The 17586-nt window shown below is 39.4% G+C and overlaps 1 protein-coding gene and 1 long non-coding RNA gene across 2 annotated transcripts in view; one reads left to right on the top strand and one right to left on the bottom strand.

The window, feature by feature from the left end:
• The window catches only part of LOC143295479 (ATP-binding cassette sub-family D member 3-like), a 35043-nt gene extending 26110 nt beyond the window's left edge, over positions 1 to 8933 (top strand). Inside the window, exons 24-27 of the mRNA XM_076607197.1 lie at positions 477 to 521; positions 2039 to 2143; positions 3678 to 3734; positions 5182 to 8933. Coding sequence (XP_076463312.1) covers positions 477 to 521; positions 2039 to 2143; positions 3678 to 3734; positions 5182 to 5259 — 285 coding nt within the window. The 3' untranslated portion in view covers positions 5260 to 8933. The remainder of the gene's footprint in view (positions 1 to 476; positions 522 to 2038; positions 2144 to 3677; positions 3735 to 5181) is intronic.
• Positions 1 to 17586, bottom strand: part of LOC143295486 (uncharacterized) — a 365664-nt gene that overhangs the window by 229536 nt on the left and 118542 nt on the right. The gene's annotated exons all lie outside the window — the stretch shown is intronic.

Genomic DNA, 17586 nt, shown 5'->3' with positions numbered 1-17586 from the left:
TCATGTTTACAACACTGACTTCAGTCTTATTTTTGCTGACACCAGTGAGTCTTGGTCGTCATGCTGGGTGGAGCTGACTGCTGCTAAGTCGTCTGTTACACGAAAGATTCCAGCTTTGCGAAACTCACTGATGATCATGGATTGTTCTACCTCTCTCCCTGCTGCTTTCTCCAATGTCTTATCACAGATTCATTCACCCCAAGTTCATGTGCAGCAGCAGCTTGGTTCCCTCTTTCAGTGGTTTGGTGGATCGCATTCAGTTTCAATGCTGTATTGTTGGCCTAAAAAAGCATTTTGTTGTGTTGTCGGCGTGAAAATTGGGATCAAGAACATGAATAGTTATAATTGTTAGAGCTAAAAATTGACTAGAGAATGTGACAAAAAAAAAAAAAAGATTTGAGAATACTGTAAAACACAGAATCTGGAAAATCCGCAAACAAGCTGAAGACTAATGTATTTGCTTTGGATCTTTGCAGGATTGGATGGATGTGTTGAGTGGTGGAGAGAAACAACGCATAGCTGTGAGTATTATTTATTATGCATTTATGTATGTATTGGATTATCAAGTTGTGTTACTTGACGTTTTGATATTTTTTTCTACATTTTTTTTTTTTTTAGGTGATTTCACTTCAAGAAAATGCAAGCACACTGAGTATTGATTTGTAAACATGTAATACACTATACACAAGTGAATACTGAAGCTACCAAAGATTTGGCAGATTATGGTTTTTTAACTCCGACATTTTTTCTCTCTCTGTAACAGAAACATGCGAGAGAAGATACTAAAACATATAGTTGCATGGCAATGGACAGGATGTTAGATGCTCTTGCATTTACTTCCAGACTAGCCTTACGCATTGAAAGAGAAATCATCAATAGGTGACTGGAAATTTATGATGAAATGAAAATGCTTCATATTCCAGATTGTGCCATTCAAACAGGACAAAACAGGTCAATTTGGCAAGCATCACCGTAACAAAATAAATATTCTGGGCAATGCATGGGTGGGATTTTGGGTTGAGGGGAGGGAATTCCATATTCTGCATTTTAGAATTGTTTTGATATAGTCAGCCATGTGACCAATAGATACACACCCATGGTAGATCAGTTGTGTGTGTTGGCACATGTGCATGTAATAATGCATGTGTTTGCGATACAATACAATATACAATACAATACAATACAATACGAAATGCAATACAGTACAATTCAGTGCATCTTTATTAATGTGATTGGAAATTACATGTGTGATTGGAAATTACATGTGCATTCAAAGGCTCGTCACTCACACCACACAGTCTCTCAGCTCAAAGTCGAGTCTAACATATATATATATATGTATCTGAACCTGGCAAAAATTAACTTAAAAGTGAACAGATTGAATTACAAAAATATGAAAGTGATAAAAACTTCGCAGCTAACTCCATCATCATCAATATAAAAAACAAAACAGTCCCAAAGTCTGTGGCCTTTCATGCCCTGCTCTCATGTTGACCTCAATTTCGATACCCCTCCACTTCTGTGCTTGGGGTGAGTCCTGTCAGTGTCTTCAGTGTTGGCAGATTCATGGGGGGCTGTTGTTTGAGGGATGTGGTGACAGTCTCCACTCTGGGAGGGACGCTCACTCAGTCTGGCTCCGCGACTAAGCCATTATTGTCGTTAGTAGGGGGCTTAGTAGGTGGTGTCCTAAGTAGTTGAATCAGAACAGGCACCACTGAACACCACCGAAGTGACTCAGCAGCAGTGCAGGGTCTCCTCTGGTGTGTGGCCTGGCGACCTAACATCAATGGTTCCCTGCGGACTGCCGACGCTGGAACTGTGACGGACGAACCTGGGTGTGGCCGTGTATGGGGGAATCTAAATGAGTGGCGTGGGAGTAATGCCACTGAAACGGTGCAGATGAAGGGGGAGCAAAAAAAAAAAAAAAAAAAATTTGCAGCTATATGTATTTGTGTGTGTGTATTTGTGCATATGTGTGTGGATGTGGGTGTGAGTGTATTGCATTGAACTGTGCAGTGCATGTTTTTGTGTTGTTCAGATGGCGCGGCTGTTTTACCACAAGCCACAGTTTGCCATCCTGGATGAGTGCACCAGTGCTGTCAGCGTGGATGTGGAGGGATTCATGTATCAGTACAGCCGTGAGGTGAGGTGCTGTGCAGTGCTGTGCCATACAATGTGATGCAACACGTTACAGTACAGTGCAAATGAACACAACGCCATGCAGTATACAATTCAGTACAACTCACTTCAGTACATTACAGTAGAGCAGCGCAGTACAAATACAGCACAGTACAAGACCATGCAATGCAGCACAATGCAATACAGTACAGTATCAGTATCAGTAGCTCAAGGAGGCGTCACTGCGTTCGGACAAATCCATATACGCTACACCACATCTGCCAAGCAGAAGCCTGACCAGCAGTGTAACCCAACGCGCTTAGTCAAGCCTTTTTGGGGGGCGGGAGTGGGGGGGGGGGGTTATATATATATTTTTTTTTTTGATTATTTTATTTGTTTTATTTATTTATTTTTTTTTATTTTTTATAAATTTAATACAGTACAGTGGAATGCAATACAGTGAGATGCAACACAGTACAGTGCAGTGCAGTACAATGGGATGCAATGCAGTGCAGTAAAATATAAATGCAGTACACTACAATGCATTGCAGTGACACACAGTACACTACAATATAACACAACACAGTTTGCTATCCTGGACAAGTGCACCAGTGATTATCAGCGTGGATGTGGAGGGATTCATGTGTCAGTACACTACAGCCATGAGGTGAGGTCACCACTAAATTGTACAATACTGTCCAGTGCAGTGCAGTGCAGTGCAGTACAATACATTTGTGTAGTGCAGTACAGTGCAAAACAATATATTAGTACAGTGCTATACAATGCACTGCAATACCAGACACACCTATCATCCCAGTTTATTTGTATTTGTTCTGGAAAGCCAACAGAAATGCCACAGGGTTTGGAAAATATGAAAAAAAAACCATGGTCGTTCTCAGAAGAAGGAGAAAAATCATGCGCAATTCATTTCTCCAGATGATCACAAAGGTAGCTTAGACGTGCATTTGGAGTGTTGGCCTAGAGGTAACGCGTCCACCTAGGAAGCGAGAGAATATGAGCGCACTGGTTTGAGTCCCACAGTCACCAGTATTTTCTCCCCCTCCACTAGACCTGGAGTGGTGGTCTGGATGGTAGTCATTTGGATGAGACGATAAACCAAGGTCCCATGTACAGCGTGCACTTCAGTGCATGTAAAAGAACCCATGGCAACAAAGGTAAAATTCTGTAGAAAAAATCCACTTCAATCGAAAACAAATAAAATTGTAGGCAGATTTTTTATTTTTTTTTTTATTTTTATTTTTTTATTTTTTTTTTTTAGAAAATGATAATTAATGGGTGGTGCTCTCAGTGTGGCAACACACTCTCCCAGGGGAGACCAGCCCAAATTTCACACAGAGAAATCTGTTGTGACAAAAGAACAATACAAAACGATACAATACAATACTTGTATAGACAGTAAAGATGTGTTTGAGATGTTTTAAGAGATATGCTTGATTTGTACAGTTACATATTATTTTGTTGCTGTTGTCAGTGTATCACGCCATCATCTGTTTAACTCAGGAATTAACCTTTTTCGTTTGTGTTTTTTCCCTCTCCAGGTGGGGATCACGTTGTTCACAGTGTCACACAGAAAGTCATTGTGGACCCATCATGAGGTATTCATGGGTTTTTTTTTTGTTTTTTTCTTGGTTTATTTGTTTGTTTTGTTTAAGAAGACTGCAGTAAAACTGCACTCGTCATTTGATGATAATAAAGATGATAAGTATTCATATGGCACTGAATCTTGTGCAGACACAAATCAAAGTGCTTTCACAGCAGTCATTCACACGGAGTGGGGTGGGATTGTTTTTGTTTTTAAAGCAGATTATGAGATGTGATGGAGTGTTAATGGATCAGGCTGCACAAGATTCAGTTCACACACACCTTAAAAATCCTTAATAAAAAAGCCTGATTTTTGGAAGCCTCGTTTTAGGGGCCCCTAAAAGGCCCTAAAATACAGTGTTTCAGAAGTTCAGAGCCCATAAAAGTAAAAAAAAACAGAATGTGTTTGATGTGGGGTTGTTGTTGTTTTTTTTTAAGATAGACCGAAGCTTTTGAAAAGGTAAAAAGAAAATTGAGAGAAGAAAGTCAAGAATTTGACATGTGGAAGAACTGTTCCAGGGACGCTTTTTAAGCCTGTTGTGTGTTGCCCCCTTTTTTTTTTCTTTTTTTCTTTTTTATTATTTACCCCCCTAAAAAAGCCCCTATTTAACTACACATACTTTACCGTGACCCACTAGTACAGACTCCGGCAGGGAGTTCAATTCCTGTCCTGTACAAACTAACTATCCGCCTATGTGGAGCCCCTAATTTTTGTCCTAAAAGTCTGTATTAAACCTGCTGTATGCTTTGACACCTCTTTGAAACTGAAACTATAAAGACAACGTTCACACTTCATTGTTTGTTTGCCTTGATGTTTTGTGGAGGAGTAGTTGGAATTTTTGGGAAAGATGGGGGGGGTGGGGGGGGGTTGTTTCTTTTTAGTACTCTTTCCAAGTCGCTTGTATTTATTTTTTGGCCAATGTATGAAACAGTTATGTTTTAGCATGAATATAGAGACATCATTCATATATTATTATCTGCTTGTCATGTACATAAAATGTTGTATTAAAAAAAATCCAAAAAACCACAACCAAACTTTATACTCTTTATAATTATAGAATAAATGTATTTATATGGCACTAAATGTTGTGCAAAAACAAATCCAAGCTGTTTCGCACCCACATTTCAGACACATGCATAACTCTGAAACAAAGTGATGAGAGACAAAACATATAAATCATATAGATAGAAGGCTGCTGAAACTGTGAACAGAAAAAAAAAAGAAGAATATGGAGGAACAATTTCAGAAAGAGGCGGGTTTTCAAGCCAGACTTGAAAAGGTTGAGCTCATGCGGGGACTTTTAGTCTTAAGTCAGTTATTTGTTGTTTTTTTTTGGTTTCCAGACTTGAAAAGGTTGAGAACAGGGATTTTACTCTTAAGTCCTTTATTTGTTGATGTTTTTTAGTTTTACGCTCTTTTACATTCCTTTTTTCTTTTTTTTTCTTTTTTTTTTTCACCAGTACTACCTGAAGATGGATGGGCGTGGAAACTACGAGTTCAAAGCCATCACAGAGGAGACGTCAGAGTTTGGGTCTTGATGCCTGGTGGTGGTGTAGTCATGTGCCTTTGTGTAGGATGCCTGTCCACCTTGAATCTTGCAGCCATGCCCTCCCTCCCCCTCCCTCCCTCCCGCCACTGTCGGTGCACCGCTGTGGCATGTGCCGCCTCGGTGTGGGTTTGGGGGCGGAGTGAGCACGATTGACTCGTATGATTCATTGCATGCAGAGTACACATGGAAGCATGCAGTTCTGTTGCTTTGCTCATCATTGATAATGTGCACACACACACACACACACACACACACACACACACACACCAAGAGATGCAGACAAGAAGCAAGCATAAACATAAAATGAGGACATTTTTGCCGTCACACATTGTGTGCGGGTGAAGGATATATATTTATATGTATGTCAGTGTGGAGTTTTCCGTCAGCCACACACAGACACTTACACACACAGTCTGCCTTTTGTTTTTGTTTTGCTTTGGTTTTTCTTCTTTCTCTCACTCATTGCTCCACACTTGCCAATGCAAATGGACACATATCACACACACACACACACATCACACACACACACATAAACCCACACACATACACATCACACACCCATGCACATATGCTGACTCATACAGACTCGTGCACACACACATGCACACAGACACCCTCACACACACACACACACACACACACACATACACACACACACATGTTTCTCTCTCTCTCTCTCTCTCTCTCTCTCACTGATTAGAAAAACATCATATTTTGTTTCAGAGCTGTGATCATTTAGTTGTTTTGTTTTACTTGGTATAGAGAAGTGTGTATGTGTGATGAACAAAATATTTTACTTGTACATGCTTCTTTTATATTTATATATTTGCCCTAAAAAATTTTTTAAATGTGTTGACATACAATTTCATCCTTTGAATGGATGATTAAATCATACAATTCTGGTGTACATGCACACACACAGAAGCACACAACATACACTTAAATACATTTATATCCCTGTCACCTGTTCGTTATCAAAACCCCCAAAAAAAAGAAAGAAAGTGACCAATAAGAATGAAATATTTTATGTCAGATTTGGTATCGCAATAAATTTTTTTTCAAATCTGTGTTACATGAGAGTGTTGTTATTATAACTGTTTAATTATTTTTTTTAAAGACGTTTATGAAAAGTGAAGTTACATACTACTTGAGTTGAAACTATACACACATCCCTTCCATCCAACAGTTACAATTTCTTTTAACTTCAGATTTGCTGATCGATGTTTCGGTATTATTTGCAAGCCACAGCAAACCTTTTTTCTTTTTCATTTTCTTTTATTTTGTGGTGAATTTCTTTGATGTGAGACACAGAAGCAAGCAAAAGTTTGGATCAACCCTCCACAGTGCATTTGGGCACATCAGAGGGGATAGAGATCAAAACCTTGCTAGAGCATTGTGCTGGAGAAATGTTTAATTACTGTTATTATTGTCATAACATATTGCCGCTTATGACAGGGGGAGTGTTTAATAACTATTATTATTGTCATAACATATTGCTAGAGCATTGTGCTGGAGAAATGTTTAATTACTGTTATTATTGTCATAACATATTGCCGCTTATGACAGGGGGAGTGTTTAATAACTATTATTATTGTCATAACATATTGCTGCTTATGACAGGGGGAGTGTTTAATAACTATTATTATCGTCATAACATATTGCTGCTTATGACAGGGGGAGTGTTTAATAACTATTATTATCGTCATAACATATTGCTGCTTATGATAGGGGGAGTGTTTAATAACTATTATTATCGTCATAACATATTGCCGCTTATGACAGGGGGAGTGTTTAATAACTATTATTATCGTCATAACATATTGCCGCTTATGACAGGGGGAGTTTTTGATAACTATTATTATCGTCATAACATATTGCTGCTTATGACAGGGGGAGTGTTTAATAACTATTATTATCGTCATAACATATTGCTGCTTATGACAGGGGGAGTGTTTAATAACTATTATTATCGTCATAACATATTGCTGCTTATGACAGGGGGAGTGTTTAATAACTATTATTATCGTCATAACATATTGCCAGCTTATGTCAGGGGGAGTGTTTAATAACTATTATTATCGTCATAACATATTGCTGCTTATGACAGGGGGAGTGTTTAATAACTATTATTATCGTCATAACATATTGCCGCTTATGACAGGGGGAGTGTTTAATAACTATTATTATCGTCATAACGTATTGCCGCTTATGACAGGGGGAGTTTTTGATAACTATTATTATCGTCATAACATATTGCTGCTTATGACAGGGGGAGTGTTTAATAACTATTATTATCGTCATAACATATTGCCGCTTATGACAGGGGGAGTGTTTAATAACTATTATTATCGTCATAACGTATTGCCGCTTATGACAGGGGGAGTTTTTGATAACTATTATTATCGTCATAACATATTGCTGCTTATGACAGGGGGAGTGTTTAATAACTATTATTATCGTCATAACATATTGCCAGCTTTGGCTTGGGAGTGTTCAGTTACAATTACTATTGTCATCTCACACTGCCACTTTTGATGGGGAGTGGGGACTTCTTGATTACTATTATTAGTGTCATAACATATTGCCACTTTTGACGTGGGAGTGTTTAATTACTTTTATTATTGTCATAACATATTGCCACTTTTTACAGGGAGTGTTTAAATACTGTTGTTATTGTTATAACATATTCCCAGTTTTGACAGGGGAGTTCATGTCACCACAAAAAAAACAAACCAAACAAACAAACAAAAAAATCATGAAGCTTGATTTCTCCTATCACCCTTGCAAACTGTAAACAGAAAGACATTTGGTAAATGACGCCAGTTGACGATATCTGAGTCAACCTTGACATTGGAAATGTGTTCCTGTAAGGAAAAATGACATAAGTCAGAACCAGGTTTGGTTAATATTGTCTGTTCAGCTAGTTAGCTGTTGATATACCATGAAATTGAACTTTTCTTCTTCTTTTTTTTTTTTATCTTTTTTTTTTAAGATTTCTTCCTCTTCTCCCTTAGCTTTTAATGAGTTATTGTGGCACCATACTGAAGAATTCAGAACTGTTCACAAGATCCGTCCGGGTCAGTTGGTTGTGTGGCTGTCAAAGTCTGGGTCTCTCAGCAAACAGTTTTCTTGCCCACTCTGGAAAGCTACCAGTCCAGAAGTAGAGCCTGTGATTCGACACGTTGTCTCTTTTATCTCATGGAAGTTCAGCTTTTACCAAGATTCTTTTAGTCTACGCCTTATCTGTCCATCATTTTTTCTTCTGTCTTCACATCTGTCTCTCTCCTTCCACAGTTCCCTGGATGACTGTTATAGCAAGGCCGTTGCACCTTGGTACATGGCCATACCAACATGGATTTCTTTTCTTAACTGGTGTCAGCAGATCTCCATATGGTCCTGTGTGCTGCTTAATGGTTTGGAGCACTCGTTCATTGCATCTGATGGTTACGGCTGGAATTCTTTGCAAATCCGTTTACATTTAGAGTATTCATTGCATTTTATTTCCTTGGACTAACTTCGACTGTAGAGGGGAAAATCGGTTCACAAAAATTTGCACTTTGTATATGTGATAGCTCTGGGGTTTTTTTTTTGTGTGTGTATGTGGTTTGTTTTTCATTTCCATATGAATGAAATTGATGAAAATAAAAATGCTTCCTGATTTTATTTTATTTTATTTTATTTTTTTAATCATGCAATCTCATTCTCGTCGTTGTTTTATTTGTTGTTTGATTTCCCTTGTTATTTTTGCAGCTCCATTCTCTGATTTGTTTAGTTTATGTGTTGTTGTTTGATGAAACCTTGCTCTTCCAGTGGACAGTAACCAGATTGTATATATTTCTTTGTTTGTTACTACTCTGGGTGTTTCAGTGTTATGATTTGAAACGTAGAAAAAAGAAGTAATTTTGATTAAACAGGATCACATTGTGAAAGAGGAAGAGAATAATTTTGATTGATCAAAATCTGATTGTGAGTGAGGAAGAGAGGGTATGGAATGAACTAAAGAATGATAATAATGATTGTAATTATAATACCTGGGTAATTTACATTTATATAGCGCCCTTTCTCTCTGAAAGCTCATGAAAGAAAAGTTACAAATAACATAAATCATTCAATGAATGTGATTGTGTTCTAATATTTTCTGTTATGACTCCGGAGAAAAAAAAAAGCAAAAGGAAAAAGAATTCATTTTAATTTGCATAGTTTTTTTTTTGCATCTAATAGAAAAACAAAATTTAATTTTGGTCATGGAATTTTTGTTGTTGTTTTTTGTATAATACAAACTCATAAACACCCAGACGCATACGATGAAATGCTTGTACTTGAGTGTACACACTCTGCTTACTCACCTACAACGCACAAACTTTCTTGTTGTAAACTCTTTTGTCGTCATGGACAAATTCAGTTAACAGGACAGTTCACCACCATAGGCGACTTTCATTGACATAGATGGATCATGTCGAAGGGACCATTGACTGGTGCAATTGCTGAGTGGTTAAAGTGTTGGACTTTCCATCTGAGGGTCCTGGGTACGAATCTCGGTAACTGCATCTGGTGGGTAAAGGGGGGAGATTTTTCCAATCTCCCAGGTCAACGTATGTGCAAACCCGCTTGTGCCTGAACCCCCGTCGTGTGTATACACAAGCAGATGATCAAATACTCACATTAAAAATCATGTAATCCATGTCGGTGTTCAATGGGTTTTGGAAACAAGAACATACCCAGCATGCATACCTCTGGAAACAGAGTATGGCTGCCTTCATGGCTGGGTAGAAACGGTCATACACGTAAAAGCCCACTGGTATACATACAAGTGAACGTGGGAGCTGCAGCCCATGAACGAAGAATAAGAATTAGAAAGGACCATCGAAAGCACCTAGTAAGGGCTCATCCCCAGTTCTAGGTTAATACTGTATGATAGTCAGTCGTTTCCCACTATGACCATCAGAACAGCAGAGGAGGCAATTGCTGTCCCAACTCAACAACCTGGGCTAGTATTTGATTATAGTGGAGAGTGCCTTGCCAAAGCTACATCCCCACTCTCAGCCGGGAGGGTTTTAGGACAGCCGGCGTTAGGATGGTTCCCAATGGCCAGCTAGCCCCCCAAGGTTGCAGCACTAAGTGCCAGTGCAATCTTGCCTCCTAGTTTGAGAGTCGTGGTCCTTCACAAAAGACAAAAGACTAAGCTGTAAATGACTTCCCATTGCAATATGTATGGAAACAGGCTCTTGCAAAAGTACCCAGCAAATTAACGCCCACCCCCCACCCCACACTCCAGTTTGAGGGTGAAATTTGTGCGCAGTTGGGAGTGGGTGCGTACAATGGAGACTACAGTACATATAGCCCCATTTTGTTGTGGTCACACCGACACGGGGCATGTAGAACACTATAAATAGGATACGATAACATGATATGGATACTTAAACAGCGCCTATCCGAGGTCGAAAACCAAATGCTAAGTGCTTTATAAACACAGAGTCGTTTGCACAACAGGCTGCCTACCTGGGTAGAGCCAACTGACAGTTGCCATTGGGCACTCAACATTAGTTTCCTGTGTCATTCAATCAGGTTTCAGCCACGCACACATATACAGACATGTAACATTTTGCGTGCATGACCGTTTTGTTTATTTACCCCGCCAAACAGGCAGCCTTGCTCCGTTTTGGGGTATGTGCATGCTGGGTATGTTTGTGTTTCCATAACCCACCAAACGCTGACATAGATTGCAGGATCTTTAATGTGAGTATTTGATCTTCTGTGTGCGCATATCCACGAAGGGGGTTCAGGCACTAGCTTGTTGATATGGTTTGTCTGGCTTTTTGTGGAGAAATGTTTTGTTGTTCTTTTTTTCTTTTTCTTTTTTGTGGTCAAGCTGACACAGGGCACTATAAATAGGATAGAATGTTGATGCGGTTTGTCTGGTTTTTGTGTGGAGAAATGTTTTGTTGTTTATTTTTATTTTATTTTATTTTATTTTTTACTTTTTACTGTTGCTTTCTGTTTGCGGTCTTTTTTTCTTCGTATATAACTTGATGTTTTGGGGGGTTTTTGTTTTGTTTTGTATTTTTCTACAGAATGATGCAGAAATGATTGGTTGTGAATTAGCAGCAGCATAATTTATCATTGAAGAGATGTAATCAGAATTTACTATTTCTTATAGAGTGTTTTTAATTATTAACACCGTAACAGGAAATATATTTGTGTTGGCATGTTGAAGTGTTTGTTTTTTTTGTTTGTTTGTGTGTGTTTGTTGTTTTTGTTTTTTTAAGTATTCAAATTTGATTTATTAAATGTGTGTGTTCAGTTCTTTGTTGTTTTATGAATGTTGCAACCACCTGAACTTGATTGTCATTTGAGACTTCATCTCCTAGCATTATGCCATACAGTAAACACAGTCCCACCGTGCATAAGGAGAAAGAGAAAGAGAGAGGAAGGGAGGGGGGGAGAGGGAAAGGAGAAACCGAACGAGAGAGAAAGAGACTGCCTGCTAATATCCCCTTCACCATTCAACACTATATGATTAACGGTCTTTAGCTGACCACGACACCATCTCACATAGCCTTGAAGGAAACGTCGACAATGTTCATAAAAGGTTGAGGACCATTCATGAGAGTCATTGTGTTTTCAAAAAAACGTTAACGTAATCGAGGTCCAGGCAGCATTTCGGTCTACCGCTGGCCTCGCACTGAATATACCAGACGGCTGTTTCAGGTACGCATGCACCATAAAGTGCTTGAACAAAAAAAACACCCCGTGTTTGTAAACTTATGTTTCCGCCCAAAATGTACAGTTATTCAGCAGTTTTATAAAAGGTATAGCTGCGCAAGTGGAAAGTGGAGGTGCACATGCAGTGAAAGCACCTCTGATTATTTAGTGATGCTCATTACATTCATTTGCATTCATCGCACTTTGCCCAAAATTTCAGTATAATTCTACCATGCCCCCTAAGGAGAAAACTGTATAAGTTCCCAAAAGTGGTTCGTAACTTTTTGTGCACTGTGTAGAATGGTGCTGAGGAGAGCTGACTTTTTTTTTTTTTTTTTTTTTCCTTCATTTTATCATGTTCGCCTTTTACACATTCGGAGGTTTTTGTTTATTTGTCACACCAAATGTTCGCACGCACAAAAAAAAGCTGGATGATTGGCCGTTATAGTTGGTGCAGAAATCAATACAAGAGCCAGCCACACTCTTCAAATAGCCAGGGCCTGTGGTTGACATCTAAGCACAATGTGGTGGTGCTTTGTTGTCGTTTTTGTGACGATGTTAACCCCTTTCCCCCTGAACCTTCCTGAAACAAGATCAGTCGGGCATATGTTGTTTTCTTTTTAACAGCCTTTCCAAACCTTCAGTGCGAATTTCGGTGCCATAATTGTTGAACCAAGGTTACTAGTGTAAGCCAAGAGGAGGACATTAAAAAAAAAAAAAAAGGCGACTGACGCCATGACTTGTAAGCTCTGTCTCGATCGAGTGAGGTGACAGCCCTCCATTGACAAAAGCAGCATCATTGTCAGCAGGAGTCAAGGGGTTAAGGAGCAGCAACACAGACCCCATGGTAGTATAGCCCAAGAGGGGGAGATTAGCAGGGATGAAGGGGTCCACCGTCCCCTCCATGGGGATGCCGGGGGTCTTTCAGTATAAATAGCATGCCCCCCCGCCCCCCCCCCCCCCCCTCCGACCCCCTTCCCTGCCTTCCTGCCCTCCTAGTCTGTTCCCCTTTCTTTTTTTTTTTTTTTTTCTTTTCCACCGTCTGTAATGAACTGTCTGTGCTGTTTTGCTCTGGCGATTATGTAGTGAAATTGTAAAAGCTGGGATGGGCACAAGTTTCCCATTCTGCAGTGTTAGTTGCCTATATGGCCTTTTTATTTTCTGTTTATTTATTTTATTTTATTTATTTTATTTTTTTTGGCTTTGAAGTATAGTGGGTATTCTTTCCCCTTTTTGCGGTTTTTTTGTTGTTGTTTTGTTTTGTTTTTGTTTTTTGTGGGCTTTTTTTGTTTGTTTTTCTTTTTCTTTTTGCTTTTTAATCTGGGGAAGGTAAAATAAGTGGAATGGCTGGCGTCTTCAGCATGGCCTAGTCTTATTTGCCCTGAGGAGCTAAATGGTTGGAATACTGTGTCATAAAATTTGTTTTGTGGGTTTGTCTCAGTGTTTTTTGTTGTTTGTTTTTGTTGTTGTTGTAGATGTGACAGTTTTGAGTTGACGCCGTTGAACATTTGTAATGTTTAACAGTCCTGATCTGGCCCTGTGCGGTCGGCTTGACTATAAGCAACAAGAACAAGAAAAATCAGTCAGTGAGGTTAGAAATCCAAGAAATTTTCTTTCAAGGATAAATGTATTTTGACTATATTTAGATTTTGATAGTGTTTACGTTTACATCATAACGATAGAATTGAAATCCTTTTTTGTTGCTGTGCATATTTTGTTTCCATTAAAAAAAAAATTCATTAATGATAATGGTATTATTAATAATGCTAATGGTAATGATAATACTAGTGATTATTTCGTTTATGAAGCAAAATTCATGTAAAACATAATCAAATGCACTGTACAATGTGAAAACCATTGTTCATTTTTCAATGTATTTTTTCATTGTTTGAGCATTATGCAAAGATGAAGAGTCACATTTGTAACAGTTAGTCAAAGAACGATGTGAAAATACTCTTCATTTTGTTGTTGTTGTCAAAACACAATTCTGCTTCATTATTACTCACATGCAAGACACCATGAAATATTATTGACGCTAGTTGCTGTGGTGTCACCTGATAAGTGCCGACAACTGTAAGTCCTGTGTCGTCTGGTAAGTGTAAACTGGTCTTCCTGCCACGTGATGTTACGGTGTTGCGATCTGTTTCTTGACTGTCCAGCAGACAGACGGAACTAAAGAATGGTGATAGCTGTATCAAGAATGTCAGATTTGGGGACCACAGTGGTGTATTTTATCCAACTAAGTTTCTTCCAGGGCATTTTTGTTTGGGGCTGAATCTTTTCTTTTCTTTTTCTTTCTCATTTTTGATTTTTTTTAAACCTTTTTTTTATGATAAGAATGATAAGGTAGTAAGATAACTGTGCATTCATGTAGTGCTTGCCCCGTGGCTCTTCGCGCGTTATAAAAATATCTCTAGTGTGAATACATCACAGAAATATGATGAAAAATGTTTAAGGTACAAACTCACCCACAATTCACACACCTCTGCCAACTCTTTCCCCAACCCACTCATCAGCAACAACAACAACAACAACAACAACCACACACACACACACACACACACAGAGAGAGAGAGAGAGAGAGAGAGAGAGAGAGAGAGAGAGAAAATCTTAAAATCAGGTTTGCACAATCAGAATAAACAACACGCCCTTGTTTTCTGTCTCTCATGTATGTTTGCATGTTAAAAGTTAAAACCACAGCAGGCATGCAATTTAGCAAAGTTTGCTAATAATATCTCCATCATTGGAAAATAAAGACTGATTGAAATATAGTTGGAAAATAAAGACTGATTAATTTGAATAACGGTTCATTCACTTGTACATTTCATTTCCTTCCCTGCATGATTCCTGAAACAGGAGAGGTACTGGCCCAAATTGATGATGCAGCAATAGTGGCTGGGTCTCCTGTGGCGAGTGGTCTGTTGTTAACGAACTGGCATTGTGCCTGAAACATAAGAGGCACTGATCAGAATTGGTGACGCCGCAATAGTGGCTGGGTCTCCTGTGGCGAATGGTCTGTTGTTAACGAACTGGCATTGTGCCTGAAACAGAAGAGGTACTGGGCCAAATTGATGATGCAGCAATAGTGGCTGGGTCTCCTGTGGCGAATGATCTGTTGTTAACGAACTGGCATTGTGCCTGAAACAGAAGAGGCACTGATCAGAATTGGTGACGCCGCAATAGTGGCTGGGTCTCCTGTGCTGAGTGGTCTGTTGTCAACGAACTGACATTGTTTATTAACTGCTGTTGGCTACTGTTTCGGGGACACGACTGCGTCAGAATGACCACAGGTGTTTTGTGTGGGAGTGGATGAAACAAAGGGACGTCGAGGCGCAGATGGTATAAAACAGAGACAGTGATGGGGCAGGAAGGGGGTTTGGGGTTTGGTACCTGCCTCTTGACTTCATACTGAATTATGTTATGAATTTCAATGTCGGGGGTAACAGAAACACGTTGAATTATATTATGAGTATCAGAGTTACAGAAACATGTTGAATTATATTGTGAATATCAGATTCAGAGTTACAGAAACGCTCCACATACTAGTGCATAAGAATGAGTTGTGTGCGTAATTATTATGCATCCAGTACATTCTGGTTCACAGGCATGCGGGCACTTGTTGATAAGATATAGTGCAGAGAGTGGTTCTCTTTGTAAATTGATTAAACTTGTACAGGACATATTTTTTGTGTGATGTGGTGTGGTGAGAGGGAATAAATTACACGTTTAAATAGAAAGGTTCTTTTTTTTTTCTGTTGTACTGTGAGTTTTGAAAATGATGTAAGGGTTGTGACCCACCCTCCACCTCCCACTCCCCAGGCCGCCTTGCCCTTACTTTCTGCAGAAGTGTTGTGTTTTCCACTGAACACAACATTATACACATGCACACACCCATGCCCACTCATCCCTAACACACACACACACACACACACACTTTTCAGCCAGTGTGTTTGTCATTGTTTCACTCGCTGTGGTTTTTGTGAAGGACTGTGCTTTTCCTTTCAAACTAAGAGGCAAGATTGCACTGGCTCTTAGTGCTGCAGCCTTGGGGGCTAGTTGGCTTTTGGGAACCATCCCACGCCAAATGTCCTAAAATTTCTCTCTTGGCCAAGAGAGCGGGGAACTATCTTGGGCAAGACACCACTCTCCATAAAAATCAAATTCCAGCCCAGATAGTAGGAACAGCAGTTGCCTCGCTTTCTCTGCTGTTCTGATGGTCATAGTCGGACGCGACTATCATACAAACCCGCTGTGGTGAAATTCAGCATGAGTTCTACAGAAGAGATGATGGATGGAAAGTTACCAAGAGACTTTCATAACGTATTTCTTCATTTTAAGGAACAAGAAGAGACATTCTATGCTGTTCAGTTCATTATGCACCATTTAGCCCAGCTGGAGAGCTCTAGAAAGAAAAAAAGAAAGAAAAGATTTTGACCATTATGGCTGTATGATGGAATTGTGAAGGCTATCTGAACCGTCAGTTTATCAAGAGTGTCACCGTATAATGTCATTAATTGATGTATCGTTTTTTCCTGTGGTTCTCTGAGACTCGTGGTCTAGATACGAGACGGGGGTAATAAGGTACGTGTGTGTGTGTGTGTGTGTGTGCATATGTGTGTGTGCGTGCGTGCATGTGCGAGTGTGTGTGAATGTGTGTGTGCGAATGTGCGTCTATGTGTGTTTTCCGATCTTCCTATTACTTGTTAGTTCCATCGTAATCATCATCAGCAGTAACAACAACAGGCGCCGCAATTGCCGAGTGATTAAAGCAATGGACTTCAATCTTAGAGTCCTGGGTTCGATTCTGACAGAGCCTGTATGTCTAGGGGTTGAATTTTTTTTCTGTCTCGCGGGCCAGGTTAACAGACTGCTGACGCTATCGCTCCTGCCCTATGTACATGCATGGAGGGGATCGAAGGCACGTGTTAAATATCATGTAATCCATGTCAGAGTTCGATAGGTTATCTGTGGAAACAAAAATATGACTATCATGCACCAATCACGGTCACCAAATTCACATTGGTCATGGGCGATCGGAAAAAAATGCATTAAAAAAAAGAAAAAAAAGAAGATGAAATGCACAAATACACCGTTGTTTATCAGACAGACAAACAAAATGTTTCAGTTTCAATGAGGTTTCAAAGCGCGCGGACTGATATAATTGTAATTTATAGGTACATCCTATAAATATAACAATAATGATGATTATGAGTGTATGAGCATATGTTACTGTCACGCGAAACCCTAACGTGCTGGAGAGGTTTTGAGAGCATGTCCTAATTTTGAAAAAAAAGAAAAAAAAAAAGAAAAAAAAACCAAAGAAGACATACACACAAAAACAAACCATAAATTTGCTAGCTGTAAGACGCGCAAAACAGACTACTCCAATAAAGACTGAAAGGTATCATCAGCAGTCATATCGTCTCAAATGACCTTAACACATGCACTGAGCAGGGAATATAATTATAATCATCAACTCCCCTCGCGTAACATTACGAGTAAGCCGACGGACGCAATAGCCGAGTGGTTAAAGCGTTGGACTTTCAATCTGAGGGTCCCGGGTTCGGTAACTGCGCCTGGTGGGTAAAGGGTGGAGATTTTTCCGATCTCCCAG

The sequence above is a fragment of the Babylonia areolata genome, chromosome 20, assembly GCF_041734735.1.
Source record: "Babylonia areolata isolate BAREFJ2019XMU chromosome 20, ASM4173473v1, whole genome shotgun sequence".
Lineage (NCBI taxonomy): Eukaryota > Metazoa > Mollusca > Gastropoda > Neogastropoda > Buccinidae > Babylonia > Babylonia areolata.
This window is presented reverse-complemented; position numbering and strand designations above follow the sequence as displayed.